The following is an 18,267-nucleotide window of genomic DNA, read 5'->3' on the forward strand; positions in this document are numbered from 1 at the left end:
GTGTCCCTGGGGTTGGGGGCCTGGCACTGCCTGCACAGGGGGAGCAGAAGTTTGGGAGTGGCAGGGCGGTCCGTAGCTCCTGCCCAGGAGAGAGACTGGTTGGGATCGCTGGGAGGGCAAGACCTGGTTTGGGGCCCAGGGGCTCCCTGATCCCCTGCCTAGTGCAGCACCCAGGACATTGGGTGCTGGGTGCTTAGTGCTCAGTGACGATAAATGGCGGATAAGCACAGAGGAGAAGCCCTGTGGGGTTCTGCTCCATGAATCGGATCTGTGGGGACAGCTGCCCAGCCCCGAGCTCTAGCAAGGGGGACGGGAGCAAAGCGGCTCTCTCTGCCTAGCACCCACCTGGAAGCCGTGAAGATGTGCTTGCTGTTGGTGCAGATGGCATTGATGGGGCTGTCATGGCCCTTGATCTCACCAATGGGGGTGAAGTTGTCCACATTCCAGACTTTGATGAAGCCTGCCCGGCAGGCGCTCAGCAGCATGGGCCGGCCAGGAACAAAGGCCAGGGCACACACCCAATCCTTGTGAGCATTGGGGATTTGCTGTGGGAGGGTTCAGGGATGATGAGGTGCCTGCACCGCCCCACCCCCAGAGAGGGGTGGGGCAAGGAGCACACATATCCATCCCTCTTGCTAGCAGTGAAGGGATACCACCTGGCTCCTGGCATCTACAGCTATTATGCAGACAGAACTTATCAATTCCAGGAGCCAGGCTGAGCTATGCTGTGCCAGGGGACTCAAAAGCCCAGAGAGGGTTCATCTGCCCAGTTCCCACATTCAGACATCTGAGTCTGTGCTGCCGGAGAAATCATCAGCTCACAGAAGAACTAGGCTAAAGTCACTAGGTGCTTCACATTCATATTGGAAGCAAGGGCTTTGTTGAGAGCACGGTACAGACGGCACGGCCCCAGTGCCATCACCATAGGCCGCAGGGAGAGCAGGAGGGTGGGGGCTGGACAGCAGGCAGTCTTGGAGGGGCTCTGCTAAGGTCTGTGGTGGGGGAGCAAGGAGGGAGGGACGTGCCCTGGCTCATTCCTCCCCTCCCTTCCCCCGAACCTGAATGAGCTCCTGCTGTTCCAGGTCCCACTTCTTGATGCCGTTGTCCCTGGAGCCACTGAACAGTATGTCTCCTTGGATGGCCAGGCATTCGATACCATCATAGTGAGGGGGCTCAAAGTTGTGGGTTGGGCCAATGGTGCCTACCACGCAGTCGCCCAGCTGGAACATCTGCAGAGCCCAGAGAGGGGCATGCTTGGGGGCGGGGCTTGAACACCGTGGGAGGGGCAGAGCCCAGAGAGGGCAATGCTCAGGGCGGGGCTTGAACAGCGTGGGAAGGGCAGAGCCCAGAGAGGGGCATACTCGGGGGCGGGGCTTGAAGACGGTGGGAGGGGCAGAGCCCAGAGAGGGGCATGCTCGGGGGCGGGGCTTGAGCACCGTGGGAAGAACATTGCCATAGTCCCACCACCTCCATCTCCTTTTACTGGCTTCTTTCTACTCTCTGGCCACACAAAGTATATCCATAGAGAGCCAATCCAATGAGTGGGTTTTGTAGACTTTGTACCCCCACCCCCCCACCCCATTTACCATTTTAATGGTTGCTTCGTTCAGAGGCTCTACCTGCAATCTTCACACATTTAGGTTGTTAATTTATCATCATTTACAGACTAATTCTATGCCCTCGACTGTCTACAGACATCTATCTTCCTGTCTTCTCTGAGATGCCCTCTCCAGCAGCGGTTCCCAGAAGTCTCGTTGTTTACTATGTGTTCCCCAGGTCACAGAGGGTAAAGGTAGAAATGGAAAAATAGTGAGAACAGAACAGCACCATTGGGGCCTCAGAGCAGAGGCGGCCCCAGCTCGTGTCGAGGCAGTTAGCTGTAGGTACCTTGACATAGTGGTCCTTGGAGCCAGTCACCACGAGGTCATGCTGGTTGGAAGTCTGGGTGACTGTCAGGCACATTACTGGGCCAATGTGGCCGGTCAGTTTGCCAATGGGCTGGAATCTGCAGTGAGAAGAGGCCCAGCCGGGGACAGTGGGTTGGAGAGAATCTGACCTGGAATAGACAGGCCTGGCCAGTCTCCCCTTCAAAACAAGATCAAGGCTTGCAGAGGCTAGGGGCAAGCTCATAAAATTGGGACTGGAGGCACAGTCCAGGGCCTGCCCATCCCGGGGTGGGTCATCCCATGAAGAGGCCTGTGGACCTTCCTTGGGCCACTTCTCAAGACATTTCACTGACCTGTTGAGCTCCCAGATGCGGACAGCATTGCCAGAGGCAACGTACAGCATGGTGCCTGAGGGGCTGAGGGCCATCTGGTTAATCTGATGCTCCCCCTGAGCACTGGTGATGGCGCGTGTGGATGCGGCTATACAAGCATCTCCTGAGATCACCTGGCCTGAGGACCTACCCAGAAAGGGGGAAAAAATCAAAGCTAAAGGTCAGAAGGATCTATCCATATAGGCCAGGGAACAAACAAACTTCATTCAGGTCAGCTGGAGAAAGCCACTTCTTCCAGGACGCCTTCCCTATCCAGGCAGAATAGCTTCCCCTAGAAGCAGGGCCAAAGGGAGAGCTACACTCTACCACACTCTACCCAACCGGTCTCTATGGTCTGTTGGTGTGCGCGGATGGGTTTGACTGCAAGGGACGCATCCTGAACCTGGCTCAAGTCGAAATCACTTAACTTCTCTGAGCTTCCGTTTCCTCAGTCTCATTTTGTGTACTACCCACTCCCCACCCAAGACCTCATAGAAGAAGAAGAAGAAGAGGAGGAGGAGGAGGAAGAGGAGGAGGAGGAGGAGGAGGAGGAGGAGGAAGAGGAGGAGGAGCAGCTTTAGGTTCAAAGCAAAACTGAGTGGAAGGGAGAGTTTCCCCACACACCTCTTTCCTTCCCAGCATGTAAGCCTCCCCCATTGCCAACCCCCAAAGCACAGCCTCTGCTACAACAGGCAAACATGACGCATCGTCACCCAAGCTCATCGTGTATAGTGGGGCTCATTCTGCGTGTTCTACATTTTATAGGTCCAGGCAGATGTGTGACATTCCCTATGACTATTGCCTCATGCAGAATAAGTTTCACAGCCCTAAACATCCTCTGTGCTTGCTTTTCAACTCTCAAACGGAACAGTTTGTGGCTTATAACATACACGTAAGGACAAAGCCTGACTTCGGGAGGGTTTGCGTCCTGACACGCAGGACCATGCTAGGTGGCGCATCTGTGAGGCAGGTGGCTGGCCTGGCTTTGGAGGCTGCTGCCACCTGCTGGCTTTTGAATTCATTGGGACATAGGCAGTCCATCGCAAATGGTAGATCTTGGAGGGCTGAGACAAAGGTGCAGGCCTGCCTTTGACCAAGTAGGCCAAAAGCTCCCCAACCTGCTGTTCAGAAACTGACCCCCAAGCTACCATGTTCCCCTGGAGTCAAAGCAACTCTATGGGCTAGTAAGGACCTTCATGCCCACCTAAGAAGGCTGTGCTGTGCTTAGTGGTCACGTGAGCGGGGAAGCACTTTTCTCATGGATGGACGTAGTGGGAGGGTACTTACGTGAGTGTCCGAATGCACTTGGCTGAGTCTCGGATGTCCCACACCTTGATGTAGGAGCTGGACACAGAGAACACCAGCCCCGAGTGGCTGCAGTATTTGATAGACACCACGTTGTTGGGGTGGCCCTTGAGAGCTGCGATCTCCTGCCCTGTTACCAGGTTCCACATCTTGCAGCTACGGTCTGCCAGAGACAGGGAAAGGACTATGAGGAGGAGGTGACGTCAGTCGCAGGGTGGGCTGGGAAGCTCCCCGAATGGAGAGTAGGAAGTCATGTGTAGTGTGGAAAGTTAGAGAGACATTTCAGAACTCCAAGTCTCAGAAGAAAGCATGCATACGTGTATAATCTCATAAAAACTCGGGAAACAGAAAAGGGGCTGAGGGCTTGAAATGACAGTCAATTCTCTAGACATTGCTGAGGTGTCCTGGGCTGAAAGAAAATGCCTACAAGCCTACTGCTTATTAAATGGCCAAGTAACAAGCAACACAGATTGAGCCAATCAATCACACCTCAGTTGTGTGTGTATATAAATGCGTACGTGTCATATATACATGTACACATATTCACATATGCACACACAGGCTTCTACTGTGGACTCTGCTGGGAACTTGTTCTTTCTTCTGGTCAAATCTTTAGCTTTGTGTGTGTGTGTGTGTGTGTGTGTGTGTGTGTGTGTGTGTGTGTGTGACTCAGACTGTGAACTCGTGCTGCTTAGACCAGAGGAACTGCATGGCACAGACAACACGGGTGCTGGGTGATATTGGGGAAGAGAGTTGAGATGTTGTAATTTCAGAGGAGCTTCTCAAAATGTCTGAAGGTGGCCTGGAGGGGCACGGGGACAGAAGTACAGCTACCAGGATCACGTGGAAGGGAAGGCTCGGCTAGGGGTGTGTTGGGTGGGAACCCTGAGCCAAGGCAAAAGAGAAGAGTGGTAAGCAAGTTCTCCTCACAGCGTCAACTCTTGGGGAACTCTGTACGCTGTACCCTTCACAGCCCACTTGGGGAAAGGAAAGTGGAATGGGTTAGAAAACCTAACCCCGCTGGCCCCCACAAGTCTCCACGCACCTTTGGACCCTGTGAAAAGCAACTCATCGGTGGCATCCAGACAGAGGATGGGCTTGGTGTGGCCCTCGGCCATGGAGACACACTGCAATGGGGCCGTCCGTGCCCCCTTTACTCCTCCAATGGGGGTGATGATGCCCCTTCCCAGGAGAGAGGGAGAGAAGATGTGCCAGTCAGCCAAGCAGACCATGGCCAGGCCGACTGAGGCACATGTAAGAGAGGGGTCTGGGCTGAGAGGGGACCATGAGTAATGAGGGATTCCGGGGCTGCTAGCAAAACTCCACCAATGTCTGAGAGCCAGAAAGAGCTAGGGTTGCCGTCCTTAGCGCTGCAGGAGAAGCCCATGCCAGGCGCACTGGAGGAGCAGGGTGGGGAGAACCAATCTAACTTGAAGCTAGAGACAAGCATGCAGCTAGCTCTGCTGGGGCAGGGCGGAGGCCCAAGTGCTAGAACTGGCCTCTGCAGCTCCCATCAGTCTATAGGCTTCTTTGGCAATCAAAAATGGGGGGACAGGACGAAAGAGAGAGCGAAGGATAGCCAGGCTGTCACCCTCCCTACACTTCATTTGGCAGCCAGCGTTCTGGGGCTGGCACCTTCCAGAAGTGAGGCAGATGGACACCTACACAGAGCTCCCCCAGTCGGACCAGCATAGCCAGACCTGTGCCTGTCATTTACAAAGGGATATGTCAGGGCTGGGCACACATCCGTTATCCCAGCACTTGGTAGGCTCAAGCAGGAGGATTGCTATGAATTTGAGGCCAGGCTGGTCTATATAAGGAGCTCCAGGCCAGACTGGCACATACAGGAAAACCTTGTTAAACACCAACCAACCAACCAACCAACAAACAAAAAATCCTCAAAAAACCCCCAGGGGATAGATCACCTCAGGGGACTGCAGCCCAGCTGGGGGCTGGAACCAGCCAGGCTAGACCAGGAATGGCACCTGCTTGCTCTGCATAGCACTCTGGGAGCAGGAATAAGGCTGAGCCAAGTAAGCATGAGGGTTTTGCTCTATCTACCTCTTGGGATTGTGGGGATGATTTTGTTTCTCTCAGGAAGGTCTTTTGGGAAGAGCCCCAGCCAGGTTACATCTACAACCACATTTGAGCTCTTCAAAGAAGAACACTGTTGCTGACAGTGGCGCAATGGCTGGGGGGTTTACCAAGGTGACTGCTGTCCCACTCGTAGCACTCTTGAACAACCCTGGCAGACTTGCCAGGTACAACACCAGGATACTAGTCAGGCATGCCCACTTGCCAGATAAGCACATTCAGAAATAGCTCCCGGAGCTGCTTTTGCTCCCGCCTTGTGATGTCGGTTTGAGCTGAGTTAGGCCGGGACCGCCGTGAAACTGTATAGAAAGGAGTCTGCGCTCTGAAAAGGCTGGTGTATTACAGGTAACATCTGTTGGCAAGGTCTCACTGCACCGTAGGATCAAGCAGTGGTGCTAACCACAGGGCAGGCAGAGTATGGTGAGCAGAGAGCGTGCGTAGAACGCTAGAGGGAGCTCTTGGCCTTTAAGAGAGAGCCTTCTACTGCCAGGGTCCCAAGGCTCACCCCTTGCTGTGTGTGTGTGTGTGTGTGTGTGTGTGTGTGTGTGTGTGTGTGTGTGTGTGTGTGTACACCAGCCTCTGCTTGTCCCCATGGGCGGAAGGGAAGGGAGACACCCACACACTGCATGCTAAGAGATACAAGCAGGGGCATTGCTTCCCTTGGTGCCCCTCAGAGCTGAAGTTTGCAAGACTCACCCACCAACACAAGCTAAGTAACAAGAACTGCAAGCGCAGCCACCATAGCCAATGACTAGCAGGCCTCATGGTAAGAGGCCCTCGCAGGACCTCTTAAAAAAGCTGTGCTTCCACTCCAGCCCAACCCCGGCCTCCATGTCCCTCCCCCACCTTGCCCAGGGCAGGAGGGAGAAGAGAACAGAGCTAGCCACAAGCGACTGCACCCTCCCTCCCCCCACAGCAAGCTCTTCGCTCTAGCCAGGCATGGCATAGACTGAGGCCATGGGGTCACCATGAGAGGAAGGAACCATGGGGCAAGTATGGGTCTCAGGTGGGACACAGATGTGGAAGAGGCCGGGGCCAGGAGAGGAGGGGCTGCATGCTGAGGACAGGTGTACAGGCAGGAGGGGGCTGGTGCAGCATGAGGCAAAGAGAAAAAGAAGAGAGAGGAAGAAGGGGGAGCAAACACGAGAGACATTCTGTGTGTACCTCAGGACCTCCGACAAAGAGGAGTCGCTGTCATCAGACCTGGGAAGGGCAGAAAATTAGCTGGATTAGGGGAGAGAGGAAAACACACATAGGAATGGAGGTAGTAGCGGCAGCAGCAACAGCGCAGGGAGGTCAGAGGGCGGTTATTCTCTTCGGGGAAGGCAAAGAGAGGCAGGGAGGAAGGCCTTTGAGGAGTGTGGTGGGGTTGGGGTGGGGACAGCCTGGCCTGGGAGCTGGGAGAGTCCTCCAGCAGTTGACTACCACCGGGGGTCTCTCAGCTAGCAGGGTAGGGGTGAGGAGAGGGCCACAGGAGGTGTGGGAGGCCAGCCCACTCTTGGGGAGATGGTTCCAGGTCTCTTTGCTAGTTCCAAGCTCTATGGTTGGCCCACTGCATAAGCTGGGGCCAGCTGCATCACCCCAGCAATGCTCAAGCCCATCCAAGGCCACAAGGAGGCCCCACTGCTCTTTCCTCTCCCTGAGACCATGTCTAGAAGCTAACTCTGTGTTGCATGTGGGTCCCAAGACTAGACCACTGGATAGGATCAGAGACCAGGTTAGGATGGACAGGGAGGTGAGAGAGAGAGAGAGAGAGAGAGAGAGAGAGAGAGAGAGAGAGAGAGAGAGAGAGAGAGAAAGAAGAAGAAGAAGAAGAAGAAGAAGAAGAAGGAGGAGGAGGAGGAGGAGGAGGAGGAGGAGGAGGAGGAGGAGGAGGAGGAAGAGGAGGAGGAGGAGAGAGGAGAGGAAAGGAGAAAAGGAGAGGAGAGGAGAGAGGACAAGTTTAAGTTGGCTGTAGCAGCACATGCCTGTAATCCCAGCACTCAGGAGGCTAAAGGAGAAGGAGAAAGGCTTGAGACTAGTCTAGACACATGACAAGACCCTGTTTCAAAAACAAAAGATACAAACAGAAAGAACTAAGCAGTGAACGAAGTGACTACTTAAGTCAACTGCATGGCCCAAGGGAGGGCCAGGCGTGTCCACAGCTCCTTTTGTAGGAGATGAGCTGAAGTAAGTTTGTCGAAGGACAACATCCAGGATGCTAACCCGGGAGCAGCATTTTGAGGCAAAATGGGATAGTTATCTGAGGGGCAGGGCACGGTGTGTACTGGGGGCAATGACAAGCAGTCTATAACTTGGGCTCCCCTGAAGGTCACAACACCATTGCTTCTTGTGGCAGAAAATGTTTTAGGGGAAAAGAGAGGAGTCCTTTGGGGGAACTACAGAACTGAAGATGCTCACAGTGGGCTTTGGGGAGCACAGAAATGAAACCAGGAATGATGGGGTCCTTCCCCAAGGAGAAGTCCCACTGTCAGGGTTAGCTAGTTAGAGTCAGTGGCCCCAGATTCTGGGCCACTTTCCAGGCAAAATCCCCTGGGCTCTGCTTTGGACCACATTCTTATGCCAACCAGGGAGGGCAGACACTTCTCGGGCTGATTGACAGTTCGCATGGAATCATGTATATACAGCAGAGCAAAAAGCAAGGTTGAGCACCTTCTGAATACAGGGATGGCTGTGAACAGAATGACCCCCATGACAACCACAGCATAACAACAGGAGCTGAGAGTGCAGGTGGAGCCGAGCCTGCCACCTGTACTTACACCTCAGGGCATCACTTGGAGGTCTCTGTCCACTGGGGACAAGGATGATCCTTGTGTAAAGCCTTTGCAATCAGGGAGGACAGTAGTTGGAGTGTAAGGAAGAGCTTCAGAGGACAGCAGAGACAACAGAAGTGGATAGAAGAGGCATTCTAGAATACCCGCCTGGTATGCTTGCCCCACATGGCCGCCACTCCTGACTGTCCCACCCTAGGAGGTAACTGCCCTCTTTTCCTTTCCTGACATCCCAACATGCTTGAGGCGGGGAAGGAGAGACCCTTGGTCAGTACAGAAGAGATGAGAGTATCAGAGCCTCGTGGCTCACAGGGAGCTGGAACAGGATGGGATGGAGCGAGTCCGCCCAGTTAGCCTGCCCCCACAGGCTCCCTCCCAGCCTCAGTGTTCTCCTTGGCTCTCCCTGGGCCTGCTCTTACTTGTCCAGTGCCGACCCCTGGCTCTGATTGCTGGTGAGACGAGAGAAGACATTTCGGTCATTGCGGGGCCGGGTGGGAGGTGATGACGGAGGTGTGAATCCCATGTCTGCGGATCTGGTAAACAAGGACGGAGAGAGTCATCAGTGATGACACCCGTGCTCCTCAGTGCCCATCGTCCTGAGCTTCCAGCTTCTGAACCCCTCCCCCCTGCCCCGCCCCCCGCCCGAGAGGACAGGGCCTGCTGCATAGTGACCTTAGAATTCCTTCCCAAGTCAAGATCCTAGAAGCTGTTCTTTTAAAAATGTATTTTACTATTTTATGTGCGTGGACGCTCTGCCTGCATTTACATCAGTGTACAATGTGTGTGCAGTGCCTGCTAAGGCCAGAAGAGGGAATCAAACACCCTAGAACGGGAGTTACAGGGAGTTGTGAGCCCCTGTGAGAGCTGGGAGTTGAACCCAGGACCACTGAAGAGCAGCCAGTGTTCTTAACCACAGAGCCATCTCTTCAGCCCACAGATGCTGTTCTTACAATTACATCCTCATAGCCAGGTGCGGTGGCGCACTCCTGTAATCCCAGCGCTCTGGGAGGCAGGGGCAGGAGGGTCTCTGTGAGTTCGAAGCCAGCCTGGTCTACAAAGCAAGTCCAGGACAAGGCTTGGCAGGACAAGCCTTGGCAAGCAAGCCAAGGCTACACAGGGAAACCCTGTCTTGAAAAACCAAACCAACTGGGTGTGGAGGCACACACCTTTAATCCCAGCCCTCGGGAAGCAGAGGCAGGTGGATCACTGTGAGTTCGAGGCCAGCCTGGTCTACAAAGCGAGTCCAGGACAGCCAAGGCTAACACAGAGAGACCTTGTCTAGAAACAAAACAAAAGGAAACGAAAAACCAAACCAAACCAATCCCTCCCCCGCAAAAAAAAAAAAAAAATCACATCCTCAGTGTATTTGGAGATCGACCTACTTTGAAATTTGTCTGTCACCCCACAATCACTGCTCCTGGTCATTTTCTGTGTGATCCTCGGGCTTACATCGAGCTATGAAGAGTTTGAGTAACTCAAATGATTGCTACCAGCTGAGGCCGTTTCCACCCTGGTTCCGGAAGCACGTGCCCTGTGGATGCCTTTATTTATTACTGGGTCGTTGGGCTTGTTAACGACGGTTTTGATTTCTGTTTGTTCTGACCCATGATCTCACTGTGTAGCCCTGGCTGGCCCAGAACTCACTGTGTAGACCAACCTGGCCTCGACTTTGCAATGACCCTTCTGCCTCTATTTCTGGCTACCGCGCCTAATTGTAGCATAGTGCGATGGTGCTCTCCGATGCTGCTAAGCCTTAGAAAACTGGGGAAGATCAGACAAGCTTTGTTGGGGCCTGAGTTACAGTGTTGTGGTTGCGCTCAATATGAACAATCAATGGTATACAGTGACCAAGGTGCCTTTAAATAGACACAGACATAAAACAAGGTGATGCTGACATCATTTAAAACATGACTGGCTCTTCACAGGAACCTGGCCCTCCATCTTCCCTAAGACCAGTGGCTCTGATTCACCGATTCAGTGTTGAGATCATGCACCTGTGAGCCATGGGAATGGACAGTTCCTTTGAGGAAGAGTCTCTGACCTTGACAGCCTGCTCATTCCTCTCTTTGGAAAGCTGTCATTACACTCGCCTCACGGGTCAGACCATGAGTTTAGCTTCATCCTCAGACCACAGCTTCAGCATGTTCTCTGAGTTCACAGATAAGTCCATCAGGGTACAAGTGTGCAGGTGTGCGTCCACTCAATTCCTCTCCGCTGACCACATGCAAGCCAGTGCTATGGGCATCTGCTTTGGTGACGAAGGAAGGCCGGGGGAGGGGGGGGGTCAAGAGCAGACTTTTTTCTTGCCTCTCACCAAAGCAGGCTGTGATGGTCACCCTGAGGCCCCAAATGCCTCATTATTTAGCTGGGAAGACCACCAAACCTCTTAAGGTTAAGTGTATGACCATGGGGCCATAAAGGGTCATATATGTGGGAACTCTACAGAGCTGGGTCCCTGTGTGTCTGACTAGCAGGAGACGTCTACATGATAGTCCCAGCTCCCTTCATAGGAGGAAGCCTTTGAAAGAGTGGAAACTACCAAGGATTTGAATTCACAAAAAGGGCCAAGGCACATTAGGATGATACCAGTCAAAGCTGCTGCAAGCCATCTAGGTGAAGTGCATGTTGGGAGTTTTCAGCTCATGGCTTAGCTATATGCTTTCAGGAGCCACGTGGAGATGGCGCAGGCGAGGGCTCATGGCAAAGCTGAATGACTGAGGCCAACTAGGCCATATTTGCAAGTGTGTATGATCGTCCACAGAGAGGAATCTCACAGCCACTCATGCATGTGTGGCCTGGGCTGGCAGTAACTCTGGAGCAGACTCTAAAAGACGTTCTTACCTCATGGGCTGTCCCCGGTCATAAGACTTCCTTCGGGTGAGAGGGGATGTGTCTGTGCCACCTCGAGACTGCCGAGGGCTAGAAAAGAAGGGGTCCAGTGAATCTGAGACCTAACTTTCTGCCCCTCTTAACCCCATGCACCTGGATCCCCCTCCTTACAAAGTGCTGCCCCGGGTGGGCAGGCTGACGGTGCGCGAGACCTTGTCCCGGTAGTAGGGGTCCCGGATAGAGAAGCCCACTCCATCCTCTTTGATCTCAACGAGGGAGGCCAGGGACTTGGTGATGTTTTTGGTGGAGCTGTCCAGTGGGGGTCCCAGGCACTCCGCAGACACAGCCTTCATTTGTGCAGATAGCCTGGGCTCACCCTAGGAAACGAAGAAGAAGGAGTGAACCAATCTGCCCAACTGATGGACTGACCCTAAATGGGAAGTGCAACCCTAGGCCCACGGGAGCCTGAGATTCAAGCAAAAAAGAAAGCCTGGTCTACATAGCAAATTCCAGTGCCCACCCCCCCCCCCCCCGGATTCCAGGCAAGATCCTTCTTGGCAATTTCATTTGGGACTGGGCAAGGAGGGGAGAACTACAGTCATAGGGATCAGGCTGTGAGAGGCTGGCCCTGCTAAGCCTGATTTCCAGCATAGCTTACCTTGAACTTGAAGTCATCATGGCTAGTGGAACCTTTCATGGTAAATGACTGGGAAAAGCTGAGGAGGAAGGCAAGAATATTTAGGACCATGATAATTAAACTGGAGCTCTCTAGAACTTAGACAGATGGGTCCCAAAGAGCCTGCAAACCCAAGCTCAGCCCTGGGGCCCTGTGGCAGCCCCTCCTCCACCACCCCCCCAGGCACATGCTGTGAGGCAGCCACTGACTCCCTAACTTGAAAACTCACCTCCCCTCAGAGAACTCTGAAACTTCCTCATCTGTGCTCGCATAGCCATTCTCTGAGAGAGGGAGTGAAGAAAGAAGGAAGAAGGAGGTTGAGAGATCCTATCAGAGTATGGGGAAACGGGGTCACAGCCTGTCTCCAGCATCTTACCCACTAGGATTAGACCAAGGCTTCTGAGAGGAGCCTGAGGCAGGGGAGCTTTGGGAGCCCCGAGGGCCTTCCCCACACCTAGGCATACCGTGCTGCACATTGTAGATGAGGGCCTGCAGCTCAGGGTGTGCCTCGGCCTTCTCACGCAAAGCATCCAGGAGCAGGTGGTTCTGGGCAGCGCCTGTCATGTCTGTTTGCTTTAGGCGTCCTTCCAGCAGCCGAATCTGGGCTTCTTTCTGTGCTACCTGTAGTCCCTGGAGGCAAAGAGCAAGGCTTGGGCTTACCCTTTTCCTGGCCTGCGGTTGATGATGTAGCCCCTAGACTCCTATACACATATTAGTGACTTAGCGTATGCTCTGTTACGGGTGGACTTGCGACCCTCACTCATATGCAGAAGCCCCAACCCATGTCATGATCCCTCATTCATATGTAGAAATCCCAATCCATGTTACCTCAACATGTGACTCTACTAGGAGACAGGTTCTTTAGAGTGGGAATCAGGGTGATACGAGGCCATAAGGATACGAGGCCTAATAGAGTATGACTGATGTCCTTATAATAATAGATGATGACAAGCCACATAGAGGGAAGAGCATTTGAAGACATGGGAAGGCAACTACAGTAGAGAGAAGCTTCAGAAAAAAAGCACACCGCTGACACCTGGATCTTAGACTTAGTAAATCCCTATTGCATCAGCCGCCCAGTCTGCAACATTTTGCCATGGCAACTGTCACACACTAATACAGTCCCCTAAGACACAAAGCGACACTGAGAAGCCACTTGGGGTCTAGCTAAGAGTCGGGCAGGGTGGCCTCCCAACCTCTTTCCAGTTAATTATGTGTACACTGGCTGGTGTCTATCCCAGAGATCAGGCCCTAGGACAGAAGGAAACATATTCTTTGGCCACTGATTAAGGAGGTGGGCCCAAAGACTCCAGGTGTGCTAGTAGGCAAGAGGTGGGGTGAGGTGGAATGTAACATTGTTCCTGTTCCCCAACCCCTGATGGACACACACTTCTCCCTCTACCTCCAACAGACCCAAGCCTAGTCCTGTTGTGGATGGGCCTGGGCCTGGTCCCCTTTAATTGAAGCTCTGTAGTACGCCAAGCCCCTTAACGTGCAGCATTCCGCACAACCAGCTACAAGCCCTGTACTGTCAACGGTCTGGTTTTATAGCCACAGAACCTGAGGCTTGCAGGTTCAGTAGCTTGTCCCAGCCTGTGAATGACGCAGGAGGGAAGGAGCCAAACCCATGGGCTTCACCCCCCAAGGGTGTGTGATACGTGCCCTGTCCCAGGGGAGCTGCCAGCTCACCTTGTCAATGGATGCTTTGAGGAAGTTGTCTAGCAAGAGGCGGGCTTCAGCCAGAGAGCAGGAGCTAATGACCACCGACGTGTCCGTTGAGTCCAGCTCCTCCTTTAGGAGACCAAAAAAAAAAAAAAAAAAAAAACCAAAAAACAAAAAAAACAAAAACAAAAACAAAAAAACAAAAAACAGAAACCCAGTCACACAGGGCTGCGCAAGCCCACTCACTGCTATCCGCCCCCCCCACCCCCCCAACCCCCGCCCAGCCAGGCTGGATCCTGTGGGCACCTTGGTTTCTTCCAGCTGCACTATGGTAGCTTGGCAGTCAGTGATGCTGTCGTTGATGTAGTCAATATTGGCTGCCAACACTTCAATCTCCTCAGCCAGCTCCTGTAGTCCCTTCTCCTCCTCTGGGCTCTCAGCCTGCAGGCGCTCCCGCTTCCTCCGCAGTGCCTCCTGTAGGAGGAAGAGCTCCTCCCTTTTCTGGTGAAGGGGGGCAGGAATTAGGTGAGGAGGAAAGTGATGGAGGAGGCATCTCAGGCACAGGCCCACAGCATCTACACCAAGCCACCCACCTGTGTGGGATCGGCCAGAGGTCAGAACATGCAGGAGGAGCGGAGGGGTTGGAGATAGGGGAAAGAGTGCGGAGCCAGAGATGTGGGCAGTGACTGGACATGTGGAGAGCTGGATGGGAGAGAGATGGGCAGGGAGGTTGCACCTTTATGAGGCGCTCCATATCAGCCTCCAGGTTGACAATGGTCATCCTCTGCATGACGATGTCGATGATCCTCCGTTCCAGGGACTGCCACTTGAGTCTTGCCGCCTTACTGAAGCTTTGGCTGGCTCCTTTCTTTTGGAACTTCTTCCTGGGAGGCAGAGGCAAAGGGGCTCTGGCTGACTGCTCTGAACCTCTGCAGCTCTACTGAGCTCCCTCACGGAGCCTGACTCAGACAGCCCAGGCAGCAGAGAAGCTTCCTTAACCTTCACACTCCCTCACTCTGGTCCTGCCCACCCGCACCACTCATACTGCTCACCTGGCTGGGCGGGTGCCGTTGACACTGGCTGCAGGGTGGTCCCCCAGGAAGTGGTTGATTTTTCGGTTCCACTGACGCACTATGCTGGAGACAGAGCGAGCTCCCGATTCAGCCTCCGAGGAGGTAGTGCTGGCAGACACCTCAGCCCCAGAATCCAAATTGGGGGGTTTCAATCCTACACGCCCGGCCACTCGCTCAGACATGGGCTTTGCCAAGCGTCTCAGTGCAGAAACCTGGGGGGTGGGGGGGAAGTGAGGATGAGAAGAGGGGGACCCAGTAAGCAAGGAAGCCCGGGGAAAGTGAGGAAAATGTGGCTTGAGGGTGTTGGGGGAGAATAGAGGCAGATCTGTGCTGGCCTGAGCTTGGGGCTGTCAAGGGCTAAGAAGTCTACAATGTAAAATAAACATGACTCTCTGTCTCTGTCCGTGTCTCTCTCCACCCCACCCCCCTCTCATGTATTTTATGGGTGTGTATGCATATATGCATCTGGCTATGCATGTACACGTGTTCCCAAGTGTGTGGAGGTCAGAGGTGAACATCGAGCATCGTGCTCTACTACTTTCCCCTTGACATTCTGAGACGGTGTCTCTCAATTACCCTAGAGCCTACCAATTAGTTAAGACTGGCTGCCGGCAAGCTCTGGGATCCACCTGTCTCCCCCATGCCCCAGTTTTTAATGTGGGTTCTGGGGGCTCAAACACAGGTCTTTATGTTTATGTGGGGAGTAATTTAATGACTGGGCCACCTCTCTAGCCCTTTTTGCTCTTTTTTTTTTTCTTTCTCGATTTTGCTCTTTTTAAAAAAATAACTAGCCAGGCACTAAAGATAAGATTATTATTCTGCCTTTTAGGCTCGGCTCCCTGATTGAGAAGTCATTTCTCACAGGCTGCTACAAAAATTGGCACTCTGTGCTTAATGAAAGGAGAGCCAGGCCACAAGTGGCATGGGCTGCTACCGTTCCCCCCACCCCTATCCCCTTCTCCAGAGCAACTTGGAACCAGGGCAAGCCCTACATCCAGCCTGCCTGCTGAGAGCACTCACCTCCTGGGTTTTCCTCCTCAGGACTATTTCCTGCTGGCGTTTCTGAGACTCCAGGGCCCGTATCTGAAACTGAAAGAAAGAGGTTGGGCCACATCCAGCCACCACCAACCCTCTTTTTTTGGAGGTGGAGATTAAAGACAGGGTTTCTCTGTATATCCCTGGCTATCCTGGAACTCACTCTATAGACCAGGCTGGCCTCAAGCTCAGAGATCCACCTGCCTCTGCCTCCTGAGTGCCTGGAGTAAAGGTGTGCATCACCACTTTCTGTCCAGACAGGACTGGGGACAGGCTGGGTACCTCTGAAGCCAAAAGCCCAAGATTTTCTGTGTGGGGTAAGTCTCACCCAGTCAAACTATAAGTAAGATGGTACCCACAAGGGCATCCTCCTGGCCTTCTCTTCTCTTCTATCATGAACACGAACCAGGTCTATGATGCCCAGTTTTCCTAGGCTATTCCTGGGCCTGAAGTTCCATGTGTTTGGTTTTCCTAGTGACCTTGTCCAAATTCATGCCCTTCTCTGGACACAAGTTATTTCCTTGGACATATAGGGGCCAGGACAGAAGCCATCAGTGGCTCTGCCTTTCTGATAAGCTGCACTCTGCTCCAAGCATGGCTGTAGTCATTTGGAACAGGAGGAACTGGAGGAAGGGGGGTAGGTGATGGGGGAAGGCCTGGAAGCTCCACAGGGCTCTCACCTCCTGCCTCCGTTGCTCCTTCTTGAGCTGGGCAATCTCCCTGTTCCTCTTGGTCTCCACCAGGCGTCGCCGCTGCTGTTCCTCACGCATCTGCTTCATGAGGGCCACCTGGGATGGCAGAGGCAAAGGCCGGTGAGGAGGGCTGGGCAGGAGTGGCCCATGTGCCTCCTCTCAGGCTGGTTGTGAGGACACGGGTCGGGGGTGCAGCCTTCTAGGCAGCACTGACTTTGGAGGTCGGAAAGATACAGTTTCCTTCCCACTTGTCCTCAGGAGCTACCATACCTTGACAAGTTGTTAAAGAAGTGGCCTTCCCACTTAAAGTCTACCCCAGGCCTACTAAAAGCCACTGTCCTCAGCCTGGCTGAGGTTCCAGGGCCAATCTCATAGTGACAGTGACACAATGCATGGCAGGATCCGTTCTTATGACACTCTTATGAGAAAGGCATCTCTCCTGATTTATTAAAAAAAAAAAAAAAAAAAGGAATGAGCCTTTGAGACAAATGACTAGCAGTCTCAGAGCTGGGAATGGCTGGCAGCAATGCCGCAGCTAGAGTGGCTAGAAATGCTCTGCAGTTCTGAGACTTGGAGCTGGGTCATCTCATGTCCCAGCTCCAGGCTCATCGGTATAACCTGCACGTGTGGCTGCATCCATCCTTCTTAGGTGGTGAGTGAGTGCACTCCAGGCACAGGACTAAGGCTGAAATGAGCCTCAGTACTGAGACACCAATGCCCTGCCAGGGGACCCTGAAGCTGTGGCCCTCACCCTGTTAAGGTCCCCAAGACACAGGCTCTGTTTGCTGTCTTTAGCGGATCCTCTTTCTACCCCTGCTAGGGCACCCCTGGGATAACCCTAGGATCGTCACGAGAGTGTCGTCCAGTGGACAGACTTGGCCCTAGAAGAAGGGCATCTGAGTCTAAGGACAAAGAGCATGCGCAGCTGTGGATTCCTCCTCGGCCTTTTGGACCACGTCTTGGTGTTTGGCTCTTTTTCCAAGTTTCAGAACCCCATGAGAGTGTTCCCTTGTGAGGTTTTCCACAGTCATAGCCCCCTTGAGATGGTGGGCTGGCTAAGGAGAGGTCAGGGCTACCCAGAAGAGGCACCAGGAAGAAGTTGGGGGGGGGGGGCACAGACAGATGGACAATAGGGCACGAACAAAGGCAAGTGTGTCAAGGTTGCCTCAGTAGTACCTGTAGAAGCCCCCGGGGTCACAGTGAACTACAGACAGCCGGGCCTCTCTGCATTACCAAAGGGTTCCAGGGGCCCAGGGGACTCTGTGGGTGTTTGAATCCCATGTCCGGTTACTGTCAATGGCATCATGTCTTACAGAGTGGAGGCACTGAAGGAGAAAGTGAAAATGGTGCTCTCTGGGGCCATGCTGGACTGATCACAGCAAGTAGGGGACTTCTTCATCAGTGGATGGAGGCCCTGGACCTGCTTGGGGACAGAGCCTCCTCAGGTACAGTTCCATTTCCTGTGCCTCTTTCCTGTGTTCAATGGTTAGGATCATTCACGACAGCAGTAAAGACATAGTTACTAATGGCTCCTGTTCCATCCCCAAGGGACTCAGCTTGCTGGGGCTACCACCTTTGCCAGGCTTCATTAGGGGGCTAGCCCCAGAGATTAGGCCAGGGCTGTGGAGAGCTGGGAGACACCAGAAGCTAAGGACTGTGGCCGCAAGGTCCAAGAGTGATGGAGGATATACACAGAGCAAGGTTCTACGGAGCCCAAGCAGGAGCTGAAACCATGCCTGAAACCAGATACCGGAAGTTTAAGACCTGAGCCACTGACATCAAGAGAGCAGATCCTGGCCAGGCACGGTGGTGCACGCTTTTAATCCCAGCACTCAGGAGGCAGAGGTAGGCAGATCGCTGTGAGTTGGAGGCC

The 18,267-nt window shown here is 53.6% G+C and overlaps 1 protein-coding gene across 7 annotated transcripts in view; it reads right to left on the reverse strand.

The window, feature by feature from the left end:
* Nucleotides 1–18,267, reverse strand: part of KIF21B (kinesin family member 21B) — a 51,017-nt gene that overhangs the window by 4,665 nt on the left and 28,085 nt on the right. For 4 of the 7 annotated variants that reach the window (XR_014779951.1, XR_014779953.1, XM_084785610.1 and 1 more), the window contains exons 16-34: nt 16,383–16,490; nt 15,688–15,756; nt 14,647–14,879; nt 14,331–14,478; nt 13,901–14,095; nt 13,622–13,723; nt 12,397–12,562; nt 12,162–12,213; nt 11,915–11,972; nt 11,428–11,633; nt 11,269–11,346; nt 8,847–8,960; nt 6,821–6,859; nt 4,608–4,744; nt 3,545–3,725; nt 2,240–2,404; nt 1,888–2,005; nt 1,059–1,229; nt 346–545 (exon numbers count right to left, since the gene is read on the reverse strand). Coding sequence is in view for 3 of the 7 variants with exons in the window: in XM_084785610.1 (XP_084641736.1) it covers nt 346–545; nt 1,059–1,229; nt 1,888–2,005; nt 2,240–2,404; nt 3,545–3,725; nt 4,608–4,744; nt 6,821–6,859; nt 8,847–8,960; nt 11,269–11,346; nt 11,428–11,633; nt 11,915–11,972; nt 12,162–12,213; nt 12,397–12,562; nt 13,622–13,723; nt 13,901–14,095; nt 14,331–14,478; nt 14,647–14,879; nt 15,688–15,756; nt 16,383–16,490 (2,540 nt within the window). In the remaining 4 variants the exon portion in view is untranslated. The remainder of the gene's footprint in view (nt 1–345; nt 546–1,058; nt 1,230–1,887; nt 2,006–2,239; nt 2,405–3,544; nt 3,726–4,607; nt 4,745–6,820; nt 6,860–8,846; nt 8,961–11,268; nt 11,347–11,427; nt 11,634–11,914; nt 11,973–12,161; nt 12,214–12,396; nt 12,563–13,621; nt 13,724–13,900; nt 14,096–14,330; nt 14,479–14,646; nt 14,880–15,687; nt 15,757–16,382; nt 16,491–18,267) is intronic. The other 3 variants (XR_014779952.1, XR_014779954.1, XM_084785612.1) reach the window with 1 other exon arrangement.

Source organism: Acomys minous (assembly GCF_964271855.1).
Source record: "Acomys minous genome assembly, chromosome: 1".
Taxonomy (NCBI): domain Eukaryota; kingdom Metazoa; phylum Chordata; class Mammalia; order Rodentia; family Muridae; genus Acomys; species Acomys minous.